This window comes from Rousettus aegyptiacus, unplaced genomic scaffold (genome assembly GCF_014176215.1).
Source record: "Rousettus aegyptiacus isolate mRouAeg1 unplaced genomic scaffold, mRouAeg1.p scaffold_m13_p_8, whole genome shotgun sequence".
Taxonomy (NCBI): domain Eukaryota; kingdom Metazoa; phylum Chordata; class Mammalia; order Chiroptera; family Pteropodidae; genus Rousettus; species Rousettus aegyptiacus.
The window spans coordinates 72,030,397-72,049,560 of record NW_023416311.1 but is presented as its reverse complement, the minus strand read 5'-3'; the positions used below and the strand labels follow the sequence as shown (position 1 = coordinate 72,049,560).

Genomic DNA, 19,164 nt, shown 5'->3' with positions numbered 1-19,164 from the left:
AGGGCCAGCTTTTTAAAGCAGACCTTTCAAAGGACAGTCTGTATTATGTTAACTCACTCTGTACAGAGCCAATCTAGAATTTCCTGGAGTATGGTATCTATATCTTTTTAAAAGTAGTATTTGTAACTGAAAAATTACTCTACTCTTGAATCAACTTTTTTATACCTACTATACATAACCCTAAGAGATTAAAATTGATATATTAATCTTGTGATTATCATGTTATAAGTGATAGCACAAGTAACTCACTATTGTATGTGAGAAATTTTTAAATATATGATTACAAGTCTCAGAATTTAAAAATTACTGATGATTATTCAGTAGAGAATAAATAGTATTTTCTCAGTTTTAAAATCTTGTTTTGACTTTTTTTTTTAAACAAAAGTAAAGGACATTTTTATTATTTTTAAAGATTAGTTATTTTTAGAGATATCTAATCAACCATGGGTATGAAGTTAAGTTTGCTTTTGGATTGGATGCTCTTTCCATGGTAATCTCTGTTTTTGTTTTTATCTTTTGATAGAGTTGACTCAATACAGCTTTAAAGAAAAGGCACTAAAAATTGTTTTAAAATATTTGTTAAAAGATTGTTTATTGAAAAACAAATGATATAGGAAGTGAAATTCTTGGACCCCCTCACTTACCCTGTTTTCAAATCAAAATCTTCAGATTTCCTGGGGATGACTATTACTAAATGTCTTTCTATGCTTGCATGCATGTGTGCACGTGCGCGTGTGTGCATGTACTTGTTTTTATTTTATAAAAATAAAATTATACTATATATTTTCTGCAACTCAATTTTTTTTTTTTTACGCAACAATATTTTTTGGAATCTGTTACATCACTACATATAAGTCTGCCTTGTTATTTACTGCATGAATTTTTTATAGCATAACTTAGTTTTTCTCTTTTGGACATTTTATGCTGTCTTCAAAATTTTGCTCATATAAGTAATGCTACAGAGGACATCCTCGAGTATTTATCTTCTCAATGTTTAAAAATTTTTCTGAAAGTTTTTTTATATGTTTATAACTATTTCTGTAATTTTTCAGTGAAAAAAGTTGCCAGTGAAGGAGTGAGTGATGATCCAGATGAGTCTATGAGTGCTAAAATTTCAGACACAGAAGAAACTCAAAAGGATGCTCAGACAGTTGAACAACAGTCTCTGACTTTATCAGGACAGGATTCAGAACAGATTGCATTAGAACCAGACCTAACTCAAAAGAAGAGGAGAAGGAAGAATCAGGATGAAGCTGGTAAACAAGAAGTAAAAAATCTTCCTGAAAATGCAGTTGTTCAACCAGGTGCTTCTAAAGGAGAAAAACAGAAAAGTGAGTTTCTTACATATTTTAATAGTCCCTGTATTACTGAGAAAATATATATAATAATATGGTGTGTGACAAATACCTACCTTCTGGATAGTAGCAATTAATAATGCTTTTTTATTGATTCTGTATTTACGTACTGTGTTAACCCTTTTATTTTTAATTAGTAGAAAAGGGTGTTTATTGTAAAAGAAACAGTGAAATGGGGAAATTTTTTCAGAAGTTTGTCTTTAAGATGTGTTACCTCCTTTGTACTCCCATTAACAATGATTAGAAGTCACATCTGTATGCTGCAGGTTCTTGAATAACATTTCATTCAACATTTTGTTATAAAGTGATGAGGTGCTGTAGGAGCTTAACTTTTGTTTATATCAATTAGCCTGTGGTAAAATTGATTTCGTTATGTCATTTCACCTAAGTTCCAAGAACCTGTCAATGTTAAGTGGGTACTTAGTGTAGTTAACTGTATATTGCTTATATCTGTTATGAAATCACAGGTTTTATTGTTACCTTTTCAGAGCACCTTTGGGAACTCACATAAGTTGTTTAATTTCTATAAAAGAGTTCCTGGATTAAGTATTCCTCCTATTTTTCATTTTTTAAACTTAGAATGCAAACATATTGATACTTATGAGTTGCTAGGGAAAGAGGGCTAAGAGTTTAGGAAAGTCTTGGTCTCTTTCTTTTAGAGTTCATATATAGATGACTTAAAGCAGATACTCAAGTTAAGAGAGGAGAAAAGGATAGTAGCAGACCAGAACAGCCTTTTTATAGAATTTAAATTTCATATAGTTCAGCTTCACCAATATCACTTTAATAAATGAGTCTTGGTAGGTAGAATAGTATAATATATAGGCATCACAATATTATGCTCTTTTGGGCTTGTTATTAAAAACATTACATTTAAGCAGATTTGCTCAATAATTAAGAAATTGGAAGTCAAGCAGACTTTGGTTTAGATTCCATCTCTTAATTTGCTAAGTATAGCCTTGGGCAAGTCACTTAAGATCTCTGAACTCAGATTCTTTTTCTATGTGATGAGGTTAATATTACCTTTTAATAGCCTTGTTTTGAGTATTAAATTAGATGTTCATCTGATGGACAGAGTTTCTGTCACTTAATGTGTACTCAATAAATCATAGCTAGTACTGTGTTATTAATTATGACACTTCTGAAGGAGAAGAATAGCCAAATGCATTTTAAGTTTCCTAACTAGACATATATACAAGTTGATTTAATCACTTAAATTTAAGCAAGATAAAAGGAGGATGCTACAAACTCAGAAAATTTGGCTGATCCTCAAAATACGGTTGTAAGTTGATTTTTCGTTACTGTTCTAAAAATAACTGCCCCTTACCTATAGGAACTTGAATGTTGAATGGATTACTGATTTATAAAAAAAGATAGTGTTATGTAAATTCATTTTTGATTTAAAATATAGATGTTTTAGCTATCACTTTTTAGAATAATATGCATTTTGTGTTCATAGATAATTGTCAGTCTTCAAGGCCAGAGATAAATAAAGATGAAGGTAATAAGGAACAGAAGCTTTCCAATGTACAGAATATACGTGACATTGAGGATTTATCATCTAGTGATGAAGTTGAGGAAAAAACTGACCCTATCTTTTCATCAAGGTATTTTATGTCTGTCCTGACTTGTCTGCATCTGCTGTCAGTTACTGAGAGAGGAGTGTCAAGTCTTCAACTGTAATTGTGAATTGGCTTGTTTCTCTTTTCAGTTACATTTGTTTTTCCTTATGTATTTTCAAGCTCTGTTAGGTGCTTTCATATCTAAGATTGTTGTATCTTGATGAAATCACTCTTTTATCATTTGTGTGATATTCTGGTATTGCCCTTTGTTCTGATGCTTACTTTGCCACTACAGCTTTCTTGTGATAGTGTTTGCATGGGTTTATCATTTTCTTTAAAGATTTTCTCTTTGCTGTCAGTTTTTAGCATTTTGAGTGTGCTATATATCCTGCTGAGTTTTTTTGGTTGTTCTTTTTAAATTGTGAAAAATATGTAACATGAGATCTCTCCTAACACATTTTCAAATATACAGTACAGTATTGTTAACTATAAGCACAACATTGTACAGCAGCTATCTAGAGTTTTTTCATATTGGGTGACTAAAATTCTGTATCCATTGAAGAGCAACTCCTTGTTTTCTTCTTAGCTCAGCCCCTGGCAACCACCATTATACTTTGTTTCTATGATTTGATTACTTTAGCCACCTCATATAAGTGGAATCATGCAATATTTGTCTCTCTGTAACTGGTTTATTTCACCTATTCTAATGTTTTTAAGGTTCATCCATGTAGCATATGACAGGATTTCCTTCTCTCTCTTTTTTTAAAGTTATTATTATTTATGTCTACAGCACCTGGTCTTCCTAGGTGGTCTTCTATTCAAGTACTAACCAGGCCCGACACTGCTTATTAGCTTCTGAGATCAGACATCGGGCTCGTTCAGGGTGGCATGGTCTTAGATCGTGGACCATGGCTCCACTGGGGCGTGAACCCGGGACCTTCTGCTTGTAAAGCAGACGTGTTAACTGCTACACTATGGAACTATGTCCTCCTCTTTTTTAATGGATGAACAATATTCCATTCTACGTATATATCACTTTTTAAAATTTTTTATTTTTCAAGTAGAGTTGACAGTATTAATTTAAATTAGTTTACAGGTATACAGCATAGTGATTAGATATTTATATAATTTATGAAGTAATCCTCGATTAGTCTAGTACCCATCTGACACCATACATAGTTATTACAGTATTATTGACTATTTTCCGTGCAGTACTTCACTTCCCCATGACTATTTTGTAACTACCAATTTGTGCTTCTCAATCCCTTTACCTTTTTCAACCCTGTCCTCCCACTCTGCCAGTCACCAGTTCATTCTCTGTATCTGTGAATCTGTTTTCATTTTTATTCATTTATTTTGTTCCTTAGATTCTACATACAAGTGAAATCATATAGTATGTTTTTCTCTGTCTGACTTACTTCAGTTAGTCCATCCATGTCATTGCAAGTGGTAATATTTCATTTTTTTATAGCTGAATAATATTTCACTGTACATATGTACCACATCATCTTTATCCAGTCATCTATTGATAGATGTTTAGGTTGCTCCCATTATCTTGGCTATTATAAATAGCGCTGCACGCTGCAGTGAACATAAGGGTGCATATATCTTTTCGAATTAGTGTTTTGGTTTTTTTCCGATAAATACCCAGAAATGGAATTACTGGGTTATAAGCTAGTTATTTAGTCTCATGTAGAACAATATACATATACACATGTGCCAATTTATTCATACAGTTCAGAATGTTTATATTTTCTTTGAAGCTGAGCTATGGATGTCCAAATTTTAACTTCCTAGGTGGCAGACTTCTAAATTGTGACTTCAGAGATAAAACTCATTTCATAAATTACACACAAAACAATACTGATTACTTTTTCTAATTTGAGGGAAAGAACCCTGTAATGACAGTTGAAATCTCAACCGGTTTTATAAAACAGCAAGCTGATTCTATTTTAAAGTTGTATAAACAAGAGCAAGGGATTGTTAATGGCAAAGACAATTTTGAAAAACAACTCTGGAGAAGAAATGTATTACGACTTCTAAAGCTGAAGTAACTTAAAGCAGTATGGTACTGGTACAGGGACAGATAAGTTGACTCAGAGAAACTGAATGCAAAGTGTAAGAAGAGATTTGAAATTTGATATATGGCAGAGATAGCATTAGAAATTAGTGGGCGAAGACTGAACTACCTATTCATTAAATGGTACTGAGATATGAAAAATATAATGTTAGATCCCTATTTCACCCCATACACCAACTTCCTGATAGATTAAAGATTACATTTGTATAAAACAAATCTTTAAAACTTCCAGAAGAAAATGTGTGAAAATATCTTCGCAATGTCAGGAATTTTTTAAGACACAAGAAGCACAGACTTTAAAAGATAAAATTAATAAATTTGCAGTAAAACTAAATACTTCCATTGATAAAAGATTCCATAAAGAAAGTAACATCTAACCAAAAAAGAACAAAGAGCTCTTACTAATCAGTTGGGGAAATTCAGTAGAAAAAAATGAGTGGAAAAAAAAAGTTTGCTAAATGTGAATATGTGTTGAAACTGAATGTTAGTTGGTAGATGGCCATAGTTTATATTATTGCTAGTTGAAATACTTCATAATACAACAGTTCTCTCTTTGCATGGTACTGTGCTAGCTGAAACTTGTGCCTATTGGAATGATGTCCTCGATGTACAGAACTTTTAGTTTACATAGTAAACATCTATGCAAAGCAAGGACTGCCTGTATAACATCTTAATGAAAGATAATTCTTAAATATTATGATTTTACACATATATTTGATTTGTGAACCCCATATAATTAAGAGTTTTTTCTTTAGTGACTTTTCGAGCACTTTCCTAAGCTTGTTAATTTGTGGTGGCTACTTTCTTTGAAGGAACAGTTTTTAATAACATTGTATAAGAAGGATCATAGAAAAGCTAAAATATCCATTTCGATTATTCCATGATATGAAGGATTATATTCCAACGTGTTCATTTTGTATACAGTATTTAAAAGTCTTTTAAAATAATTAGTATAAAATATGCATTATTAAGAATTCATTTTCCCTGATATGTTTTCATTTCCTTAGTAGTCAGCTAGATGCCATGTCAGTAGCAACTGAGATTTCAGAATCAAGCACTTCGGATTTGCATTCATCGGAAGTCGGAATTAGAGCATTGTGTGAGGTGAATAATGCTGAGACTAGTTGCACAGAAGAAAGAACTGTTGACTTAAAAACTAAATCACTGTAAGTATTTAACATGGTAGGATTTTAAAATTTATTTTTAAAATGTCAGTAATTTCTTATTAAGAAATGATAATAACATTGCTTCCTTTAGGGATTAGAAAGGAGCTGTAGACCATTTAATATGTAATTGTATTGTGGTTTGAATGTGACCACAGTACATAAAGAGTCTCTTTCATATCAGATGTATGATAGTGATAGGAGTTTTAGCAAAGTGGTAACTTATGAAATTCTAAAATAATTTAGAAGCCTAAATACTTTCTATAAGATTTTATTTTTACTTGGTTTGAGTTATTTTTCATGCCTGTTGTCAAAGCAGTAGATTTTGATATTGATGACTTTTAAGAAATTATTATGTTTTTTAGCATGCAGATAGTGGTTAAATTAATACCTTCACTGAAAACCGAATAAAAGGACCGCAAGAATTTCCTTTTGAAGAGATATCTCAAAAATTTAGACTTCTTTTTTGTCTCTCTTATAATTCCACATTTGGCTTAAAAACTTCAGTTTATGAATTATTATTTATTTTCCAATAAGCAAAGTCGCATTGAGAGTCCGCCTTATTTTTTAAATAAAAATTTACATTAGTTTTTGGACTAGGCAACATTTTTATGGTTCAAATGTCTAAAAGTATAAAAAGATATTGAGTGAAGTATCACTCCTACTATGTCTCCATTCACTCTAACCAGTAACCGGTGATATTTTTTATGTTCTTTTATAGATTTTTAAAAAGAATTTTAAAGCTAATGTAAACATATATTTAGGTTTTTGTTCTTTTAAATACCTAATGGTTGCATCCTATTCATATCATTTTGCACTTTTTTGTTTTATGTCTTCATATCTTTACATAAAGACCTTATTCATTTTATAGCTGCATAGTGTTCTGTTGTATGGAAGAATCACAGTTTATATCCTCAGTGACCTATTGATGGCTATATAGGTTGTTTTTACAAACAATACTTAAATCTTACACCTCCATCCTTTCATCAGTATGCGAGTATATTTGTAGGGTAAGTTCCTAAAAATGGAAATACTTGCTTCAAGGATATATATGTATGTGTATGAGTGTGTATACATTTATACATTTATGATTTTGATAAATACTACCAAAATACTCTCCATAAAGTTATACTAGTTTATGTTCCCACCAACAATGTAAGAAAGCACCTGTCTCCCTTACCAACAGTGTTACCACACTTGGAATTTTGCCAGTTCTTGATAGATTAGAAAATAACGTATCAGTATAGCATTCCTCCGTTTTTGGCAGGAGTATATAATTCTTTTATTTTGTTTAGTTTTTTATTTTAATATTTTCTAATCTAAAGAAAAGTAAAAAGAATAGAACCGAATAGCTGTATATAATTTTTACTTAGATTCTCTGATTCTTAATGTCTTGCACTATCTCTTCTCTAATTTTAATTTGTACTTATTAGGAATGAAATTGAGCATCTCTTGACATTTAAACCTGTTTTTATTTATTTATTTTGAGTCGTACATATCCTTTATCCAGTTTTTTAATGAGTTATTAATGATATTTTGTAGGAGTTCTTTATATTTTAGGGAGGTTAGGCTGTTGTATGAGTTGCAAAACATGCTTTCTTGGTTTGCAGTTAACTACTGACTTAGCTAGGTTTTGGTTATGTAAAATTTTTACGTTGTTAGTTTTCTCAGTTTTTTTCTTTTCTTTTATGGCTCCTGAGCTTTTAGTCAAATTTTAGAAGGTCTTATCCGCTTCAAGATTATAAAATAATACATACATGATTTCTTTACGGTTTAATTTAAATCTTATTTATTTGGAATATATTTTGAGTATAGTGCAAGGAATGGAGCAAATTCCACATTATTACCAGTTTTTTCATCACCATTTATTTAATATTTATTTTTAAGACTATCATTTTGTATTTCATCCTCATTGTTTTGTAATGTTACCTTTGTTGTATACTAAAATCGTGTCTATTTCTCAGTTTTCCTTTGTGTTCATTTATATGCTTATATCAATACTACAGTGTTTAATTATTGATGTTAAGTACTATATTTTTAATATATGATAGAACGAGTTAATTACCCTCTCATTGTTCTTTTTCACTTTTCTTTGCTACTCTTACCTATCATAAGTAAACTTAAGAGTTCTTTTCTGGCTCCAAGTGGATTTTTAAAGAATTTTTCCACATTTAATTTAATATGCCTTCATGATGGTGCAATTTAAATAATGCTAATTTTTTAGGGAAACCGATCAAACAGAAAATATTAAACCAATGGTGAGAGGACGACTCCAGAGGCCTAAACCCAATTTATCAAGGGCTCTTGGGAAGAAATCAGTACTTCCACAAGCTAAAGCATGTGCAGAGAGCAAGAGTTTACATCTAGAAACTTCAGTTGAAAAGGTATGTAGTAAGAGACTTTATGGAAATTAAAATTTTAAAAATTTTCCCTAAATAGTTGGGAATAAAAATGCTTAGCTTTAATTACCAAGTAATGTTATCAATACTAAAACCAAAGATATAGGAACATACACATTAATATTAAATTTGTCTTACTAGTCTCTTGTTTATGCAGTTTTTTAGGACATAGGACAAATTTCAAACATACTTGGTAATGACATATCTATCTCTTCTTTAAATATGTAAAATTTTTATTTAAAATATTTTTTAAATTAGCTATACATAAAATTTTATCCACAGTTCTTTCATTTAAGCACAGATACTCACATTCCTCTGTTTGTCATTTATAAATTTTCTTTTTATATATGTAAACATTGTGTCATTTTAATCATAACATATAAAATTTAAAACTTCTTTCTCTATTCATTTATACTTTTTGGGGGTTAGTTGATCTTTTTTAATTGTTGCATCAGGTTAACATATTGTTAATTTTTTAACCTCACCATTTTTCCAGTGGTGGATATTTAGGTTATTTCCTTTTTTTTTTTTTTTTAACTCTTGAAATAAAAGCAAACAATTTTGTAAATAGGGTTTTCTTGATGATAAGGCAAAGGATAAATTTTCAGAGGTGGTGGAATCGATCAAGGTATTTTTAATATTTTTATGGCTCTTGTTAAACACTGTCAAACTGACAGTCAAAAAAATGAATTTCTTTGCACTGCTACAGCATTAAATGAATCTTCATGTTTCCTTATATTCCTACCAGGACAACAGTATTATAAATTTTTAACTTTTGCTAAAATATTTTTTAAAAATGTTAACCTGCCTTTTTTCTTATGTGAAGTATGTTTTTATCATACTTTGTATAATTAGAGTATTTTAATCTTACTAGAAAGTTGGGAAAATACAAGATTCAAGTAAAAATTAAAAAAACTGCTTATAATTTCATTATCCAGATGCAGTCAGCATTTTTACATATAATCCTTTTAGCTTTTACAAGATTTAGTCGTCAGTTTTATCTTTCTTTGGTACTTAACATTTTTGGAAAACATGGTTTTTAGAGACTATAATATTCTGTCAATGAGTTTAACTGAATTTATTGTACCATTTACTAATTATTGAATATTTTGTCTGTTTACAGTGTTTGCTATTTTACATAAAGTTTCAGTGGACATCATTGTACTTAAATCTTTGCCTAGATATTTTCTTAGAGTAGAGACTTAGAAATCATCTTACTGGATCAAAGAATATGAACATTTTTAAGGCTCTTAATTCATATTGGCAAAAGGCTTTCCAGAAAGGATATACCTATTTGTGTTGTTGTCAGTAATCTATGAGATTATATGTTTTAGAATACTTTCATCTGTATGTATGATTTAAAAATTCTCTTCTACTTGAAAGTACAAAAGATTTTATTGTTTTAATTTTCATTGATTATTACAAAGTTTGAACTTTTTTATGTTAAGTAGATTAAATGTGAAAAATTGAATTCATAGACTCACATGGAAAAGGATAAAGTGAATACATTTGATGTTTCTGGAATGGAGAATACACAGAGAGAGCACTCAGAAGCTAATTCTGTATCTAAGTAAGTAGCAAGTAGAATAAAAATAGTGATTCTTAGGGGAATTAGTTAGCAATTGAGTTAGCAATTATATTTCTCCTTCAGCTTGTTAGCAAAGTCTTCTGAGATAAATTTATGGTTAAGCTAAATTTTTCTGGATAATTTTATTCATAGCAAGGGGTTTCAAAATGGGATATTTAACTTTCAGTGGAGATCTAGAATAGGTCTTGGTTCAGTATGAATCTGAACCAGTGGTTTTGCACAGTGCATTTATGCCATAATCTGTTTCCATCCCCTGGAGGTGTATATTACACAGTAGTATCTTGAATGGGGAATAGTATTACATGCTTGTCACTTGCAGATATTTCCAATTTTGTGATGAAAATTTGATTTAAAAAAATTTTTTTATACTCAGGCCTCCAGGTTTATGTCTGTTCCAAAGAATTAAGGTATAGAACTATGATTATCTTAGAAGAGGTTCTTGAGGACACTTGTGAATTATTTTGTTATAAATGGTTTTCTTATTCCTACCTGGGAGAAGGGAATATTGAAAACAAGTAAGTATGTGATTCAGAATAACCATCAGTTTTACCCTTTGTAATTGTTCTAGTTTGAGTGAAAAAATATGTCTGCAGGAAGATGATCAACCAAAGGCTTTCAGATCTGCACGACTAATGAGGGGCCGATTTCAAAGGCCAAAGCCAAATGTAGGTAAAACTGCTGAAAGAAGAGAAATTCTTACATCACAGGAAGAAATTGGGGCCAATGTTGAAAAGGATGAAAATGAATTCTGTGTAAGTACCGATTCCTCCCAATTTTTTTTTAAGTACATAAAACTCCTTTTTAAACAGTAGTACTATACAGTTTTGAACATTGTTCATTAAATATAAGGCCAAGATCTCTCATAGCCAGCAGCTTTGCTAATTGTAAAGCCATTTAACTCTCAGCTCTCTGTATTTTGAGCATTTATGTGATGAATCATCAGTTTTTACCTTCATTCTTCCCTCATATTTGGACTTTCTTTCCCCTCATTACTCAGCAGGCGTTTGAATTACACTTCCCTTTTGAAAATAATAACTGTGAATTTTTATACTGGCTTACATAAAATGTTAACAACGCCTTACTAAAATATAATTCTCAGAACAAAGATTATGGATTTTAGATTATTTACATAATAACTAATCTCCGTGATAAGTTGGCATAATTTGAGATTTGAATTTTTTTGTTATAGTTCCCAAGGTCTATAATGTTGTTATAATAAGAAGATTCAGAAAGATAGCACCTAGGGGATTACTCTTACAGATGAGATTGAAGCAATTACTTGTTTTCTAATTGGGAAGAATATGGATGGAGGCTTTAAGATGAGGTTAAATGTGTAGTGGCTTGTGAAATTTTCAAAGATAACTAAAAAATTTTTAATGTGCCTTGAATATCATTTTATAATTTTGAAATGTTTATTTTCTTACCACTCAAATTGGACAAAATGAAATCTTTTACAAATGGTTGTTTCATTTTGAAACTTAAAACTTTTAAAAATATGTTTGTTATTAAGACTTCTGAACAAGTAGAAGATCAGTCGTGTAAAAATTTTGAGTGTGGAGATATCACATCACAATCTGAAAAAAAAGATACTTTTTTCCAAAATGTGCAGGCGGATGAGCCCAACACTCTTAATGAATGTCTAAGGTAAGTAAGCCTCACTGATTATATAATTTTTGAATTTTATATGAAGTTTTAAAAATTGTCAGTCATTTAAAAAAGTCAGAATTGATCTGTTTTCTGTATATCAAGTTATGTAATATTTATAAAAATAATTTCATTTTTCAAGGTGATTATCTCATAGCCTTAATGATAATTTCTCAGTTATGGGTGAATTGAAGAGCTACTCATAGACCTTGAGTTAACATGGATTGCATTATCACTTAACATGCATATTAAATTAGATGTCTGTGTCCAGATTTGAAAACACTATTTATTATTTGTTTCTTTGGGATTAGATTGCTAACATATTGCCTGTATTCAAGGTTTACATAAATTTTTTGTAAAACGCATATATAAAAATCCATACTTCTCATGGCCAAAGCTCTTCATATTTGTTATTTCCCCTGTGGAGGGTACCAAACTAGAGTAATGAAATTATTAGTATACTTAAAAGTTTTTTTTCTTTTGGGAATATTTAATACATACAAAAGTACATTTAAACAGAATAATGGATTCCCATATACCTATTGTCTTGTTTCAGCAATTATTAATATATATATATATTTTCCCCCTCTTTAATCCCCTTACCTCACTTCCAGCTCTGACCTATGGATGTTGCCATTTCCCTTTTTTTAAGAACTGGATCTCTGAAGGCAGGCGTCTGCTCCCACATGCTCACGGGGTGCACCGGGGACAACTGGGGCCTGGCATCCCCGGTGCACTCGGGGGGCCTGGCACCTCCAGCATATGGTCCATGGCTTCACCTGGGGCGCGAACCCAGGACCTTCTGCGTGTGAAGCAGATATGCTAACCACTACATTATGGAGCTACCCCAATATTTTTTCAGTCTTTACATTTAGAATCTGGCTTAGTCTGTACTTTCTTACAGCTGTATTAGGCTGTTTAAATAGTACCTAACCTGAGAGTGAAATCTAGGCTTTCTAAACTATTTTAAAGATCTTTATTAGAAGACAGAAAAATTCCTTTATTTATTGCTCTGTTCTTTTGCTTCTTACTTTCCTCCATACACCCACTTTCCCCATCCCCAAACTATTTTACTGTTCTGCCACAGAATCTCTGAGTAGAATCCTATACAACATTACTTGTTACACATTTCTAATACAGATATTAGTTACAGATATGTGACAGTTTGGGTTTTTTGTTTATATATATATTTTTCAGTTTAAGCCAGACTCCATTTAATAGTTCATGTGGCTTGGTAGAAAATCAGCACTTTCCCTAAGTGGTCATTGGGTTTTAAAATCCCGAGGATGTTGTTTATAACTAATAACCAGTTTGATCTCAACAACTTTTCCTTTCCAAGGCATTGTCCTTTCTGTTTTATCATGTGATCTTTCTGGTCTTTGAATCTCTAACATTCTTCAAAACGATTCTAAGATTCTGTGTTTTGTCATATCATACGCCTTTTTATATCTAATAGGCAGTTTTCCCCTCTTTCCATTGTGAACTGTTCATGAAGCTGTGTAAGTGAAGAGAAAATAAAGAGACTCAGATAAAGAATGCTTAAACATCTTACTTGATTAAATTAGCAAATATGTTTTGAAGCTTAACCCTGTAGGCTAATTTTGCATCCTTTGTCCTTCATATAAATATTTTGAGGTTAGTGTCATGATGAGTGAATTATTTTATGGAGATTTATAAATATTTTATTTCATACTTTAACTATATTTTAGGAAAACACATGTGTGGACCAGGGTGAAAATTTATAGTTTTGTGCACATAGATACCTGCTCCTGTCTTCTCCAATTGTGATCTTTTTTTCTTTGCTTTTTTCCTTAAATTCTGTGATCTGAGAAGAGAGTTATGGATCTATTACGTGTTTTAAGTTGAGAAATAATCTAGTTCAATTAGATATCTGATTTCTAATCTCAGATAATTTCAGGTAATTATGCAGCTGATAAAAGCTCTGTGAGAAGCTGTCTTGTTCATTGTATTCCCAGTTCCTAGCATATGCCTTCTTGACATGTAATAGGTGATTTGAACTATTTGTTGATTGATTTTTCATGAACTCTAAGTTTAATGTGTTTATTATTTCTTTGTAAAAGTTAAACTTGTCAAAGTCCTTTTGTTACTTAGAGACAATCTAAGCACATAGAATATAATTATAACATTGCATATCTGTGTCTTAAAATCTGAATTGATATTGAAATAACAAAATTATTAATAAAGCCTTTGATTAAAACATTTGTATGTTTTAAGAATAGTGTTTAAAATGTGGCTTTATAAAGACCTTTTATTTCCCGTGATAATCAAACCAATATTGCTAGCACAGAAACCTCACTAAAAGCTAGATATTTTTGGATAGAGATGAAAAGTATCATAAGTCAGAAAACAATGAAATCCACTGATGACTAATCAAATTAAATTTCCTTTATTGATTTTACATTGAACATTATCAATTACTGATAGATATAAAACACCTCAGTTATATAAACAAATACATTTTGAAAAGCAGTCTTGTTGCTAAGGACCTGCTTTGTATTATCAAAAATTGCATTATGAAAAACTTGGTTCAATGAAGAAAGATAGACAAGTTCAAACAAGCAATAGCATAGTTTTTGATCTTTTTTTTTAAAAAGCTTTTAAGTGTATACACTTCTTTAGACTAATATTGCTGAATAAATCTAGTGTTTCATTTGATCTAGCTTTTGCCTGAGATTAATGACCATTCTTAACCAATTACTAATAGTTCTTTCATTCATTTATGTATTTTTATCGGTTTTGCCATCTTGTACTGTGATAAAACACTAAGTGCTGCTGTTTTTCTGGAGAATGATGTGCTTATTCTAGATGTGATTGTTGTGTGCCTAATAATATTTAGGAAACTGTGAAATACTGTTTATTTAATCTTTCCTTTTATTCCCAATTTGTATTATGAAATCACAGCTCTTAGAATGTCTAGATAGGAAATCTCATTTTTAATTGTTTTCAAAAAGTGAGGAGGCATGGACCTAGTTCTTAGTCATAAGGCTCTATCTTATTCAGATCATGCCTCCATCCAGCTGTTTGAGATGCCAATCAAACCTGGCCACATAAATGAGTTCCTTAACCCTTATGGCGAGGTATATACGTCTTTGTAAAGGATAGTAGGAACAAGGTATAGAAATAGTATACACAAATTGGGACAGCTCCAATGTAAAGGACTAGAGTCTTTCTCAGCCATTATTTGTCAAGGATGGTGTAGATGACAGTTAGGAAGAAACTATTCAGGATCAGTTGGCGGCTACTCTAATTGACCTTACTGATCGGTTTCTCTTTAAACATGTCTCTATATAAATAGATATATTTAATTGTTTTAAAATTTTACCATAATTACAAAAGATGAATTTTTTTTTCTCTCTTTTAATTTTTAAATTTTGCCCTGATATTCCTGGGGCACCCTTTGTTTGTTTGTTTGTTTGTTTGTTTCTGGTGTTTTAGGAGTGATTGCCCAATCATCTCTAACAGTCCGGTTTAAATTTTAATTGTGTCTTTCTTTTTTTAAAAATAGTATTCAAAAGGATAATAAAACAGATAAACAAGTTCCAGTTCTAAAGAATCAATTTCAGAAACTAAAGCCAAATATAGGAAGAGAACCTGGAAGAAAAGACATTTTTTCAAATGAAGATGTACCAGAGGAGATTCTTGCCTCTGGGGAAGAGACAGCAGCAAGACTGGAATCCTCACTAAAGGAGAAGGTACTAGTAGAGCCTAATACTACTAAGGAAATGGTGTCAGAGTTAAAGGAAACAGGAAGAAGAGACATCTCTCCTAAGGAGAAGGTACTAGAAATGATGGACATCACTGTGGAAATGGAGACAGATTTGAAGGAACCTGGAAGAGAGATTTCCCCAAGGGAGAAGATTTTAGAGGTATCTCATGCCACTGAGGAAAGAGAGGCAAATTTGGAAGAAACCAGAAGAAAAGAAATATCCCTACAAAAAAATGCCCCAGAGGAGGTCAACACTGTAAGTGACTTGGAGATAGATTTGAAAGAAACGAGAAGGGGAATTTCCCCAAGGGAGAAGATATCACAGGTGACTAATGCCACCGAGGAAAGAGAAATAGATTTGGAAGAAACCAGAAGAGAAATATCCCTACAAAAAAATGCCCTAGAGGAGGTCAACACTGTAGGAGACTTGGAGCTAGGTTTGAACAAAACTGGAAGGGAGGTTTCTCCAAGGGAGAAGTTACTAGAGGTGACCGATGCTACTGAGGAAAGAGAGGCAAATTTGGAAGAAACGAGAAGAGAAATATCTCTACAGAAAAATGCTCCAGAGGGGGTCAACACCGTAGAAGACTTGGAGCTAGGTTTGAAAGAAACTGGAAGGGAGGTTTCTCCAAAGGAGAAGATACCAGAGGTGACTGATGCTACTGAGGAAAGAGAGACAAATTTGGAAGAAACTGAAAGAAGAAAAATATCCACACAAGAAAAGGCCCCAGAGGTTAAAACTGTAAGTAAAACAGAGACAGATTTGAAAAAAATTGAAAAAGAAATTTCTCCAAGGGAAAAAGTACTAGTGGGGATCCGTGCCTTAGGAGAAAGTGAGATTAATTTGAAAGAAATTGGGAAAATAGACATTTCCCTGATGGAAAAGGTATCAGGGAAGATGACAGTCGTTGAGGAAACGAAGGCAGATTTGAAAGAAACCGGAAGAAAAATTTCCTTGAAAAGTGGATCAGAAGAGATGAATGCTACGGAGAAAATGGTAGCAGATTTGAAGAACACCAGAAAACATGACATTTCTGTAAGGGAAAATGTACCAAAGGAGACAGAGACCTCAAGACAAACTATGACAGATTTAATGCAGAGCGATAGTGGCGACTGCAGCACTATGCCTTCACTAAATATTAAAGTATGTATTTTTTTGTCCTTTAACATTTTTTTGAATATTCCTTCAGAGAAACATTATCAGAATAATTCCATGATTATTGCCCTTAAGTCTTCCAATGGTGTTTAAAATCTGTAAAGCCTAAATTCTTACCCAGCCCTAAATTCTGTGTTTCAGGACCTTAAAGAAACTATATATTAAAAATAATAATAATAATTAAAAAAATTTTCTTATTGTGGAAAAGTTACTATTTTTACTGTCAATTTGAAGTTATTTTGTTAGATAAAGGGAATATAGAAAATTGAACTGATTTATGCTTACTATAGTATGAATATATATTTGGTATTATTTTTTTGACCATGTCTACTGGTTTTTCTCTTTTTTTTCCTGCCCCACCCCACTTTACTCCACTTTTAAAAGTTCTTTTTATAAAAAGTTTTCAGTTACTTGAAGTCATGCTATTCTAACATTTTCAGGGACTTTTTTATTCTAATTTTTTTTTCCTTTGGAAAGGCGATCATGGCATTTGTGGTTTGATAAAAAGTTTCTTGAATTTTGTGTTTTAATGTTTAAAATTAAATTTTATTTAATTAAATTTTATTTTATTTTAAAATTAAAAAACTTCCAGATTTTTAAGGAAACATATTTAGAATGTAGTAGGTTTTGTTTGCAGTAGATAAAAATGCTTAAGGAATCTCATATATGTGCTGATTTATTGTGACTGTTCTTCCAGAACATTAGCAGTGAAGGACTTTCCATGGTGCATACATTTGTAGAAGTAAAAAGAAATTCTGAAAAGGAAGTATCAAGTCAGTTGAGTCTTTTGAAGACTTCTCAGACTTCTGAGCATGATAAAACAGAAGACCAGGGGACACGATCGCCAGATGTTCCAGAGCAATTTTCAGATGTGAATTTAAGGTACAAGTATATAGGTCTGTGCGCTTTAAAGAAAAGGCATATGAAGTTATATTTGCAGATTATGTTGAATTAAGTGAGGTTTTAAGACGTAATGTCAATAGCATAATGTTAGAGATTTTAAGCTGGTTTTGAGAAGACTGGGAGAGAGGATAGAGGTTATTCCGACAGTCGATTGTGAGAGCTGCTAACATACAGAATTATATGTAACACAAACTCCTCTAAGTCGATACAGGTTTGACAGACCTGTGTATTCTTTGTGCAAAGATGACATAATTTCTAGGCTTATATCTGGATTGTACTAATGTTTTTCAGGATCTACCAAGTAGTCTGATTTGTTTTCCTTTTAAGAATTAGAATTAAATGTTTACTGCTAATTTCTAAGGTTGTCACAAGACTGCTCTCACTGCCCCTTCAGCTCATTCTAAAGCTCGATAATCCTTGTTCCAAAAGCACATGTCTTCCTCAAGAACAGAAGCTATTTGAAGTTAAGCCAGCACCTTTTGTGAGAAGTCGATTAAAAAGACCAAAGCCAAACTTATCAAGAGCAGCTTTAAAGAGAGAGACCATGGAAGCAGAAAACTACGTATCTGGGAAGAAATTGGAAATGGATAAAACAGAGACTATTGTGATACAACAGGATGATGAACAAATGAATACTCTTCCGTATCAGCATGTGAGTAATATTTAAGAAGGAAGTTTTTTATTTTAGTTATTTTTACTTAAATACCTAGAATTAATATTTCACAACTATTTCTTCATATAATTTTTATTGCATGTGATATTGTTGCAGCTGTACTTAATGTGCCTCATTGTACCATGTGTAAGAATCTTACATCTCTCTTGATGGGCAAGTGTGTCATGGGAAGAAATTTAAGAGGCCTGGGTTCTGGTTTATTTGCTATGTGACCATAGCCAAATGATGCAGCCAGTTACTTTATAGGAAAAACGAGAGTGACAGTCTTTTTTATTTCACTCTATTGTGAAGATGAAATAAAAAGGTTTATATGATTTAAAGGAATATTTTATTTATTTGGTCCATAACAGATTAAGATTGTGTGATGTAGCGTCAAAAGTGTTGAAATAAAATGTTAACACTAATAACACTCATAAATTGAGTGTTCTAAACATATAAAGTACTTTTTTGAATTAAAATTTATATCTTAAAAAAGTTGAGTTCTTATTGTGCTTGAACAATGTACTTTTTTCTCCTAATCTTATATTTAAGAAAGGTAAATCACTTTTTATTGATTATTTTTTCTGATTATAAAAATTTTGAATCGGAAAAATTATATAATCTAAAAAGGGAAAATCCTTTATAAGGTCCCATGTCTCCCTTCCAAGTTAATCATGGAGCAGTTTTGAATATATCCACATAGACTTTCCTGTATAGATATCTATTTGTAAAAATTATAATGTGAGAGTATTTACATGATTTTACAAAAATGACATATCTTCTCATTTCTTCACTTAACACGATATTGTGAACATCTTTTTGGATCAGTATATAGAAATTTATCTTGGCTTTGTACTGTTGCATTATAAGGAAATTATAATTTATTTGTCTTTTTCCAACTTTTTGTTTTTTCTTTTCTTGCTTTTTTTTTTTAG

At 31.4% G+C, this 19,164-nt stretch overlaps 1 protein-coding gene across 9 annotated transcripts in view; it reads left to right on the top strand.

The window, feature by feature from the left end:
• BDP1 (B double prime 1, subunit of RNA polymerase III transcription initiation factor IIIB) overlaps window positions 1–19,164 on the top strand; it is a 75,864-nt gene that overhangs the window by 18,751 nt on the left and 37,949 nt on the right. For 8 of the 9 annotated variants that reach the window (XR_004952410.1, XR_004952409.1, XM_036225407.1 and 5 more), the window contains exons 10-19: window positions 1,053–1,331; window positions 2,815–2,962; window positions 6,005–6,163; window positions 8,385–8,544; window positions 10,038–10,129; window positions 10,716–10,899; window positions 11,658–11,791; window positions 15,318–16,662; window positions 17,372–17,556; window positions 18,007–18,229. Coding sequence is in view for 7 of the 9 variants with exons in the window: in XM_036225407.1 (XP_036081300.1) it covers window positions 1,053–1,331; window positions 2,815–2,962; window positions 6,005–6,163; window positions 8,385–8,544; window positions 10,038–10,129; window positions 10,716–10,899; window positions 11,658–11,791; window positions 15,318–16,662; window positions 17,372–17,556; window positions 18,007–18,229 (2,909 nt within the window). In the remaining 2 variants the exon portion in view is untranslated. The remainder of the gene's footprint in view (window positions 1–1,052; window positions 1,332–2,814; window positions 2,963–6,004; window positions 6,164–8,384; window positions 8,545–10,037; window positions 10,130–10,715; window positions 10,900–11,657; window positions 11,792–15,317; window positions 16,663–17,371; window positions 17,557–18,006; window positions 18,230–19,164) is intronic. The other variant, XM_036225405.1, reaches the window with a different exon arrangement.